At 41.1% G+C, this 12,014-nt stretch overlaps 1 protein-coding gene across 5 annotated transcripts in view; it reads left to right on the top strand.

Moving 5' to 3' along the window:
• The window catches only part of LOC126248999 (glycogen debranching enzyme), a 220,039-nt gene that overhangs the window by 128,122 nt on the left and 79,903 nt on the right, over positions 1-12,014 (top strand). For all 5 annotated transcript variants that reach the window (XM_049950579.1, XM_049950582.1, XM_049950583.1 and 2 more), the window contains exons 10-11: positions 32-161; positions 7,948-8,071. In XM_049950579.1, coding sequence (XP_049806536.1) covers positions 32-161; positions 7,948-8,071 — 254 coding nt within the window. The remainder of the gene's footprint in view (positions 1-31; positions 162-7,947; positions 8,072-12,014) is intronic.

The following is a 12,014-nucleotide window of genomic DNA, read 5'->3' on the forward strand; positions in this document are numbered from 1 at the left end:
TACTTCACAATAAATTCCTAATTATTTTCAGATATGGTGAACGACCTGAGGACTGCCCATTCTTGTGGCAGCGAATGCAAGAATATGTGGAACAGACTGCTCGTGTATTTGATGGAATACGGTTGGACAACTGTCATTCAACTCCAATACCAGTTGCAGAAGTAAGAGGCTTTAGGGAAAAAGTCTAAATAATTCAAGCAGTTTGATATAGTTTGACATAAATTAATCAACCTATATGATTGTAGTCAAAAACAACAAATGCAATAAAATGAAACAGCCAATAGTTTCCTCAACTCTTAAAAAAAATTAATGTTCTGATAAAATGCCACAGGTTGTGTAACAGTTTATTTATTTGACTAGTTTTGCTCATCAGACCAGAGCAAGGTTTAAAGCACCACTCAGCACCATCATTAACACAAAATAGTGAGAGTTGCATCTAATGCCACTCATCCCACTTTGTATTGACAAAGGTGCCAAACGGTGCTTTAAACCTTTGCATTGCCATGAGGGCAATGAATATCTGAGGATGTCTGTGTCTGATGGGATAAACTAGTCAAGTAAATCAAATAATATGCTGTCTGTGGTGGTTTATTTGTACACTAATTATGACTGTCACTGTGTCTCTCGCAGGCAATTCTTTCATTTGCCCGTGAAGACAACTGAAGAAAATATAACTTCAGTTCTGTATAAATATCTGTGACAACTTCCAACATAATGTGAGCAGGAATTTGCATGTAAAATGTCCTCTTTTCAATCCCACAAATTATTTCATGATGGATTTCCTACAGTAAGTTCTTTGCCCATTTGCTTCCTCAGATTCTCATAAAATTGTGTAATTTGACAATCACCTGCATTGTTGACAAAACAAAAGGAATGTGTCTGAAGAATATAGATGGGAACTCCTTTTTAAGCCAACAGTTCATTCATGGTTAGGTGGCTTATATTATTATGATTACACAGATTTGGCAGGAATCATCAGATGTAATAGTTATGATGGTGACCTTTCTTTCATTCAAGATGCTACTGCTGTTGGTGCAGGCAGGAAATACAGGTCTTCTGTTAGAGTCCACTTAGATTATTCAAAAACTGAGTATATTCCCCCTTAATTCATGAGATGCACCAAGCTGTACATATCAGTGCCCAGGTTAATAATGTGATTCTTTATTTTTCGCAAGTCTTCAATGCAGCTATGAATTGCTGCATAGAAAAAAACATATAAACACACAGTAAATCAGACCAGTATCCAATTAGACTGAGGCTTTCTTAACAAACAGAACTTATCACACTCTTCTCAGTTGGGAAACATCATCAAAAGTGAAGGCAGTACTGTATGTATGTTGAGGAAGTAATCAGAACTATTATTGTTCATGATAAATATAAATGACTTGTTGTATCATAAGTTCCCTGAGGCCATTTGTGAAGGATACTGTGGTATATTAGAAGGTTGCATTGTTAGAACATTATTTGAAAATGCAGGAGAACTTGCAGATTATCTCCACAAAAACTGTCAGCATCTCCTCAGCAGAAGTAGATGTAATATAATGCACATATAAAGTGTTGTAACTGCAACCAGGACGGTCGCGGAGTAGCAATGACAGAAGGCGCGGCGGGACCCGCGGAGAGGCCCACAAACGACAACACAACAGAAGAGGATGGACACAACCAATGTAGGACGGAGCGAATACAACAAGACCAAACAACAGAGTCACAAGGAAACAAACTCGTACACGAACCAGGAAGTAAGCAGTCTAGTGCAAAGTGAGGTGTAAACCGATGTAAGCGAGATTATACTGACTGGCTGAGCGAGTGGCTGGCCTTTAAGTACGCTATCGGGAGTGCCACTATTGGCCGCTGGGACCACGTGTTCCACTGTGGTGCCCCCACACTAAAAGCGGGCCAGGAGGCATGCGCCGCCACAGCTTATGGTGCGATGGTGCAGAGACCTCTATGGGTCTTCGACATCCATGATGTTTGGCGCGGATTCAAATTCCGTGGTGCGCGGTACCAGAAAAAGTGATAATGAATCTTTGCTACTGGTCATCAGTCACTGAATTGAGTTACAATTATTGAATATATGTGAGTGTTCATCTCAGATGTTTTATGTTGTTGGGAAGGTAGGTAAAAGACTGTAATTCCATGGCAGAATTTGAAGTACATGTAATCAATCCGTAAAGGAAGTTTATTATGAGAATCTGATATTCTTGATTATGTTCACCAGTCTGTTACTCTTACAAAGAAGAACTCATGGAAGATGAGAAGATTCATAGAATATTTGCACTGGTTCGTTGTCAGGTTTTCAGGTGATGCCACAGTAATTCCAAAATGATCATCGTGACAAAATTAAAGAAAGTCATATTCATGCATAGGAATACTTGTCGTTGACAAGCAAACTGGGAAAAAGGTACTGGTACAATACGAATCCTCCAACATGGACTGTAAAATCACTTGCAAAGTAAAAAATGTAGGTGTAGGTATAGAGCAGGCACAGTGACACACAGCACTCAAGAGTAATAGAGAGTATTTCACATTCTCATTACAGGAATACTGTATGTCGCAGAAACATACATGACAGATTATTTTGTTTAGCCTACTCTGTCTTCCTTTGTGTACATTTTACTCTGGTTCTCATGAAATGCAATAGCGAGTTACATTCAGCAAGGGTCGTCCTTGTCACAAATTAATTTATGAATAACACAAGCACATGCCATAACAATGGGACTAAGTAGATTATTGATTTAATGTTTATCACGCTATACACAGTATTTATATAGAATGTATGAGTCAATATTACAATTTATGAAAAGCTTTTTAATTACTTTGTTAAATTTGTTAAGTAAATTTAAAAAATAACTGGACAACCTGCAGAAACTTTTGTGGCCCCCTATTTGATACTCACACATTCTTAGTTTTGTTTTGCTCCTGTGGTAAAGTTGTCAGTTAGAGCAAACACTTTTGGAAGTTGTGCCACACTGCTGATGTTATTCTCTGAAAAATATTTCTTAGCTGAACCAATGTTTCTAATGCTAGTTAATAAAAAAAGAAAACTGCTCGAGTAATACCATAACAAGGGTGGGGTGAAATATTTCTAACTAACTATGAATAAATATTTTTTCCTATGTAAGCCTTTACATTCAGCATATTATTATACATAAGCATGGAACTGCTATAACCCTGTATGCAACACCTGGATATGTGCTGCAGCACTAGGTTGCCTGCACTAGACTGCCAGCAGCAGCTGCGCAGGCCAGCCACCTGAGGCCACCCATGATGGATCACAAGACTAGTGCATACAGCATGATTATTGCCATGCAACCTAGTGTTGCCCCCCTCTATATAAAGACAGTGCAGCCAGTTCTACTTTTCAGTTTGTGTTGTTCTACTTCTTGTACTGTTTCTATGTTTGTTGTTTACTTGAATGTGGATCAATAAACTTTGTTCTTGGTGGCCACCCTATTGAGTCTGTCTCTGGGGCAGTGCTACAAATCTCTCCCTTAGCAGCTGCAGGCTTTTACACTGTTTGTGTACCTGTCACCTCTTCCCACTTACATTGATGTGCCCAAAGACTGGGATGCTTATGAGAAATGGCTTTGGCAACACTTCTTTGCTTTTGGTGTCCCTAATACAAAAATGTATAAGGTTTTGTTCCTTTCTTGATTTTCCCCAGGTTTACCAGTTGTGCCAGTCAGCCCCACTTCAGGAGCCAACATTACTTTCATTCAACAAAATGTGACTGTTGTTGACCAATTATCACTGTAAATGCACATAGCACTGCAACACATGTTTAGTTCTTTGTTGGTTTAAACAGCCTCACCTGTCCTACTGGGCATGGGCAGCCAAACTTCATGGCCTCAGTCACAAATGTCAGTTTTACATTAATTACATGGTCCATGATGCCATCATTTGGTTGGCATCTGATGAGGAGGTGTATCAATGAGCACTAAAATGTGACAGTACATCTTTGCCTGAAGTTTTAAATATTGCTCAGTCTTTTGAGGTATCTCATGCTGCTGGTGATCAAATTGAAGCTTGGTATGAAATTTCTGCAGTGGCTCCTGTTCCCAGTTATTAGGCATGACTTAGTTCTTGAGGGGAGGACAAAATAGCAGCTCCACAAATGTGGCCTCTGTGCCATACTGGACAGCAATGTGCCAAGTAACAACCACAGCAGCGGTAGGGCTCAGCACTCACTTTTTACTCATACTGTTTCATGCAATATGACAAGGCTGCATGCTCTAAGTATTGGGCAACTTGCAACAACTGTAAGAGAAAAGGACATATAGCATCAGTGTGTCATTCCCAGCCCTCTCCTGCAGATGTGGTCATGGATGTTAATTGTGTGTCTCCAGTGCTTATGAATGATAAAGAACTGTTTATTGACTTGTGAATGGTGGACAAAGTGCTCTCACCACAAATGGACACAGATGCAGCTGTGACATTGCTGAACTCATAAACTGATGTCGACCTGGGATCTCTGGCATTGTCTCTGGTTACTTGACATTTGTCGAGTTACAGCAAGTAGCATATTCCAATTTTGTGGCAGTTTGTGGCTCCCAGTGTGGATAAACCTGTGGTTCATTCCTTGACTTTACAGGTAGTGGATGATGCCATCACCAACACTGTGTTTGGTCTAGATGCTTTCAAACCTTTGGATTTTCCATTGTGGATGCAGTTCACCTCATTTCTGACCAGGTCCATTGGCACAATTAAATTCTCTGTGTTGAGTTCTTGTCTTTTTTGGATGAGTTAGGTTTTTCCATTAACTTTACAGCCCATATTATCCTGAAACCTATGGCCCAGCTGCACTTTTTCTGTGTGCATCCTGTTCCAGTGGCCTTGTGTGATCAGGTGAAATCAGAATTGGACAGGCTAATATAATTGGGTGTTATACAGGCTATTACTTCAAGTGAGTGGTTTACTCCTCTCATTACTGTTAAAAAATGAAATGGGCAGCTTTGCCTCTGCAGCCACTTTAAAGTTTCTGTTAATGCTCAATCTACCATTGACACCCTGTGCCCTGATCACAAGTTACTGGCCAAACTCGCAGGGGACCGATTTTCTCTAAAACTGATTTAGCTGAAGTGTATTTACGGATTCTATTGGATGAGGGTTCAAAAAGCTCCTTATGATCAACACACCCTTCAGGTTTACCAATATCAGTGTGGCGAGCACACCTGTGATTTTTCAGTGTTTTTTGGGACAATTGCTAATGTATGTTCAGGCATGCATTAACTACCTTGATGACATCATTGTAACAGGTGCATCCACAGAAGATCATTTACACAATTTACACTCCTTGTTTACAGTCTTACATACTGCGGGATTGAAGTGCAACTTGCCAAGTCACACTTTTTCTGGCCATCCATTGTGCATTTGGGGTTTGAGGTTTCTTGGGATGGTGTAAAGTATTTATATCATCATGTCACATCTTTCACAGCTCTACTTCACCCTTCCCAATGTCAAAGAACTCCAAGCATTTTAGGGAAAGTTGCCTATTGTGACAAATCCATTCTATGTGCAGCCACGTTGTCCCATCCTTTGTACAAATTGCTCCACAAGGATGTTCCTTGTCAGTGGATGCTGGCCTTTGACGACGTGTTCATGCTGTTGAAATCTAAATTGCATTCTGCTCCTTTTTTGGCTGCCTTCCATTGTAGCCACCCCTTTGAGCTTGGCTACAGATGACTCTCAGTATGGCCTTTGGGTCATTCTTGCAAGTCACTTTGAAGACAGTTCCAATTGTTTGATAGCTTAAATGTCAAAAACACTCAACTCCTCCCTACAGTACTGCTCCCAAGTTGAAAAGGAACTGCTTACCATCATCTATGCCCTCAAGAAGTTTCATGTATTGTACGGATCTAAGTTCCACCTCATTACAGACCATGAGCTGTTGGTTGCATTGTTTAATCCTTCAACTCTGTTGCTGAACAAAGCAGCACATTGCCTGCAGCTTTGGACCTTGTTTCTGTCTTGTTACAACTATGAAATACATTTTCGGCCTACTATGCAGCATGCCAATGCCAATGCTGTCCTGGCTTCCAATGGGGCTGGATCCTACTTTTGATCAGGATGAGCTCCTTTGTTTTCACTTAGACATTGAGGTGCAATGTATAGTGGAAAGTTTTCCTATTATGAGTTCCTGGATCACAGTTGCTATTGCTACCGATCCTGTTTTGTGCCACACTGTTGACCTTATTCAGCATGATTGGCCAGACAGGCCTCCGGGCAGGTCTTCTGATCTTTTACATACCTATTTTGCCCCCCCCCCCCCTCCCATCATCCCCTTTTGGTGTTTGGTGCTGATGGTCTCTTAGCTACAGATGGGCTGTTACCCAGGGTCAAGATCCCAGCTGCTCTACAGTGACACGTGCTTCAGTTCCTACATCAGTGACATTGGGGAGTCTCTGGTACCAAATCATTGGCTGGTCAAAATGTGTTTTGGTCTGGCTTCGATGAGGACATTGTGCATGCCCATGCCGCAGCTACCACGGGAATGTGACCACGTTGATTTCGCGAGACCATTCCTCAATTCTTACTGGTTGTTGATTGTGAATGCTTTCTCTAATTTTCCATATGTTATGTCCTGTCCTACAGTTCAGGCCCTTTTAAAAAAAATTTCTACTGAAGGACTGCCTAATACACTTGTGTCAGATAACAGTCCTCAGTTTGTGTTTCAGACCTTCCACAGTTCCTTTGCCAATCAAGCCATTCACAACCTGCACTCTCACCCACTCTTCTGCTACTGGTTGGACCAGTATCCTTGATCCTTGGATCCTTCACCATCAGTGTCCCTGGTGCCCCAGCCAAGTGGCCAACTCCCTCACCAACAGTGCAGTTCCATCATATTGAGGACCCAGATATCATGACACTGCCAGTGCAGTGCTCTTATCGCCAGTCCTTCCTTATGGTACTTTGAAGGAGGGTGGTGGTGGTGGTGGTGGTGGTGGTGGTGGTGGTGGTGGTGGTGGGGGAGGGGGGGGGAGCAACACTGTGCATGCATGTTTCCACAGGTTTGCCTCTTCCACCCCTACTCGCCAGTTCTGACCCAGGATTTCCTTCTGCTGCCACTGTCGTCACCTGCAGTGCCTGCTACAGAGGCCGTGGATATGTCATCAGTCACCCCAACTCCCACATTAGAGTAGCAGCCTTCCCACAAGAGGGAATGTGTGCTATAACCCTGAATGCAACACCTGGATATGCGCTGTGGCATCAATTAGTCTGCCCATGGCAGCTGCGTGGGCTGGCCACCAGAGGCCACCCATGGTGGGTCACAAGGCTAGTGCACATGGCACTACACCCACAGCACCATCTACTGGAGCCCTTCTCTATAGAAAGACAGCACAGCCGCACTCCTCCTCAGATTGTGTTCTACTGCTTATTGTACTGTTTCTACATTTGTTATTTACTTGAATGTGGATCAATAATCTTTGTTCTTAGTTGCCACACCATTGATTGTGTCTATCACTATGACAGGAACAAACTGTGAGTACTACTACTTCAGCTCTGGATGACCAGTTCAACAGATTTTATTGTTTACATCAGTTTGAAATGTTAGTCTCACCATATTTTTCACCATCATGATTGTGAACATTTTTTCTCTGCAATGATTATTACTTTAAAACTGGTGGAATTATGATTTGAACATACCTGTGCACTCCTGAGAATACACTGTGAACCCCTCTATGATAAGAACTTAATAATCTTGCTGTTAAAAATACTTTATAAGAAATACTATTCAGATGTAATAAAAATTTCTGAACATACATTTAAACATTTTATTATGAGACATATCAAGAACACTAATTACGTAGGACTAAAACTTCTTCAGTAATGTCTTGTAGTACGTATCAAACAAAGATGAAAGAAATCATTAACTTAAAAACATCATGTTATTTTGAGACAGTGCTGGACGTTTTACATACTTCTTTATTTGTATATTCTGTGTTTCAGTATCTTCTTGATGCAGCTCGAAGAGTTCGTCCTGACTTGTATGTGGTTGCTGAGCTGTTTACTAATTCTGACCAGAAAGACAATATATTTGTCAATAGACTTGGAATCAGTTCACTCATTAGAGGTAAATATTTCAAATGCAGTTGAAATTGCATAAAATTACAGTAATATTTGTTATGTTGTTTTTAAGAGAAGACTGAATCTCAAGTTTTGGGAACCTTATGTTCCAATTAGAAGTGCAAAGAAATAGACAGAGGAAAATGGGCTGATGACTGAAAACTAGAAGAAATGGAAAGTGTCACCTACTAGCAAGATAAAGAATGATCTACCATTTGGTGTAAGTGTAGATAAATACAGTGGAACTGAAGACAAGTATGGGGCATGCATGCCTTCTCCCCCTCCCCTACTTCCAACCCCCTACCACCTCCATGCACACAGACATAAACTTAGAACAATGCAAAATCAACATCTAAATACATACTCTGCAAGCCACCATATGGTGCGTAGCCGAAGGCACCTGGTAAATGACAACACGGAGTGATTAGTATGGGTAAACCCTGTAGGGAAATAGTGGCAATAAAACTGGGTGGTCTGCTGTAAAAGTGAAATGAAATAAAATATTAAAATGTGTGTTAGCTAGAGAAAATAGAATAATAAATGCATGAGAACTGTTGAAAACAAAATGATGGTTTGTAAAATGTAGATGCAAATGAAATGTACACTCTGGGCTGTAAAATAATTCAGTGGCATGGAAATGTGTATTTGTGTGCCTGTGCTTGTTGCACATAGAAAAAATTGCCTCTTATGTGATATTGCTCCATACATACCACAGGAAATAATGAAGGAAACAATGTGTCTAACCCACTGCTAGCAGCCTAGTGTCCCATATCAGATACACAAACAATTTCCTTAATTGTCTTTCAACCATCCCCACTCCATTATCTCCTAGACTCCTACTTGTCATTGTTGATGCCACATCCCATTACAGGAACATACCCCATTCCCCAAGGCCTTGTTGCTGTCAATCACTAATTCTCACAATGTTCTACCAACTCCAAAACCACAACATCATTTCCTACACACCTGACAAACTACATTGTTATCCATAATTTCACTTCCTCTGAGGGGAAGATATCCACAGCATGGCCATGAATACCTTCATGGCTCTGTCTATGCCAACTTGCAGATGGTTCAGCTAGATAAAACCTTCTCAGCCACCCAAAATCCTACCCCATGTCCGGTTCAGTTCCATTGATTATATCTTTATGCTTTAGTCCCAGAGCTGAAACACACTATCATCATTTCTGAACAGTCTCAACACTTTCTCTTCAATCATAATCACCTGATCCTCCTCAGTCCTTCATGCCACTTTCCTGGATGTTTACCTCTCCCTTTCTAATGATTTTGTAAAAATTTATGCCTATATTAGTCCCACTAACCCCCAACAGTACTCCTGTTTTGATAGCTGTCATCTATTAAACACTAAAAAAGTCTCCCATATAGACTGGCTACATTTGTGATTTGTGGTGATGAAAAATCCCTTGCCCAATATGCTCAAGGTCATACTGAGGCCTTCCTTCAAACCTAATCCTCAAACAAATCTCACATGCTATATCCCATTTCCCCCTAATCCCCTGACTGCCACTTTGAACCAGCTGAAGAGGAGTATCCACTCATCACCTAATGTCACCCTGGACTGCAGTAACTAAACCACATCCTTTGCCAGTGTTGTGTGCAAATATGGGGAATGCCCTACCCTCAGTCCTTTCTGCCTTCCCAGAATGATGTATCACCGACAACACAATCTACAAAATATACTGGTTGATCCTTATGCTACACCTACTAGCAATCCCTCGCCACATGGGTCATATCCCTGTGGTGGACTTAGGTGCTGCCCCATTCACCTGTCCAGCTCATCATATACCAGTCTCATCACAGGCATATCCTATCGTATCAGAAGCAGGTCCGCCTCTGAAAGCACCCATGTCATGTACCAGCTCTACTGTAACATTTGCAAAGTCATTTATGTGGGCATGACCACCAACCAACAGTCCACCAAATAAATGGCCGCCCTCAAACAGCAGTCCAGAACAGAGTTTATTGCCCAGTGGCAGAATACACTACCAAACACACCATACTTGTCCTCACAGGTTCCTTTGCAACCCGTGCCATATGGATCTCCTCTCCCACAGTGACAGTTTCTCTGAACTGTGTACATATAAATTACTCTTTTAACACATCCTTTGATCCTGCAGTCCTCCTGGTCTCAGTTTGTGCTAGCCCCAGTTCCATGCTCACTTCTGTACCTGTCCCCATACAGTCTGCCCTTCACTTCACTTGTTCTACACTCACACCCTTCTCTCCACAATCTCCATCTTCCTTTGTTCTTTCTTCCCCTGGTAGTCCATTCCTCCATATTGTTATGTGCCACTTGCAACTCCCATTGCTGTCAACTTATTGTTGTCATAGTACTGTCCCTTCGTCCCTTTCATCTAAACTATCAGCCACCTTTTCCTCCAACTCTCCATCCTGCTGTCTGTCTCTTTTGTCCCCTCGCGCACTCCACGAGATACAAACCCTCACCCAAATCAAGCTGCAGAACCAGTACTAAGTAGTCAACCTGGAAAAGGTAGCCATGTATGAGTGTATATATATATTCTGTACTAGGTAGCTCTGAAGAACATCATTGTCCAAAGGCTTAGCAATGTTTTCAGTCTTGTTTATGTGCCTACTAACCATTTAACACCTCAGTTATAAGATGAGTTCCTACCTTTACTTCTTTCTAGTAAGTATATTCCACCAAGGTCTTTCCTACATTTACATCTACATCGATACTCTGCAAATCATATTTAAGTGCCTGGCAGAGCGTTCATCGAACCACCTTCACAATTCTCTATTATTGAAATCTCATATAGCGCACGGAAAGAACAAACACCTATATCTTTCCATACGAGCTCTGATTTCCCTTATTTTGTGGTCATTTCTCCCTATAATAGATCTGTTACATTTTCCAAGTGTCCTGCCAACAAAATGCAGTCTTTGGTTAGCCTTCCCCACAACATTCTCTATGTGTTCCTTCCAATTTAAGTTGTTTGTAATTATAATACCTAGGTATTTAGTTGAATTTATGGCTTTTAGATTAGACTGATTTATCATGTAACCAAAGTTTAATGAATTCCTTTTAGCACTCATGTAGATGACCTCACACTTTTCGTTATTTAGGGTCAACTGCCAATTTTTGCACCATTCAGGTACCTTTCCTAAATCATTTTGCAATTTGTTTTGATCTTCTGATGACTTTATTAGTCAATAAATGACAGCATCATCTGCAAGCAACCCAAGATGGCTGCTCAGATTGTCTTCTGTTATTATATTAACGGTATTACAATAAGACTTGAGCTGTATACTGATATCTTTTATTCAGATGTAGCATAAGTAAACTTATGTTACTAAAAATGTACCAAGAGCTATGCTTGGTTCTTTTTTGTCAAAAAAGGGGAAGATAGATGATCAATATGTCAAAACTTTCATTGTGCAGCAGATGTACAGGGTTATTACAAATGATTGAAGCGATTTCACAGCTCTACAATAACTTTATTATTTGAGATATTTTCACAATGCTTTGCACACACATACAAAAACTCAAAAAGTTTTTTTAGGCATTCACAAATGTTCGATATGTGCCCCTTTAGTGATTCGGTAGACATCAAGCTGATAATCAAGTTCCTCCCACACTCGGCGCAGCCTGTCCCCATCAATGAGTTCGAAAGCATCGTTGATGCGAGTTCGCAGTTCTGGCACGTTTCTTGGTAGAGGAGGTTTAAACATTGAATCTTTCACATAACACCACAGAAAGAAATTGCATGGGGTTAAGTCGGGAGAGCGTTGAGGCCATGACATGAATTGCTGATCATGATCTCCACCACGACCGATCCATCGGTTTTCCAATCTCCTGTTTAAGAAATGCCGAACATCATGATGGAAGTGCGGTGGAGCACCATCCTGTTGAAAGATGAAGTCGGCGCTGTCAGTCTCCAGTTGTGGCATAAGCCAATTTTCCAGCATGT

This window comes from Schistocerca nitens, chromosome 3, assembly GCF_023898315.1.
Source record: "Schistocerca nitens isolate TAMUIC-IGC-003100 chromosome 3, iqSchNite1.1, whole genome shotgun sequence".
NCBI classification, from domain to species: Eukaryota; Metazoa; Arthropoda; class Insecta; order Orthoptera; family Acrididae; genus Schistocerca; species Schistocerca nitens.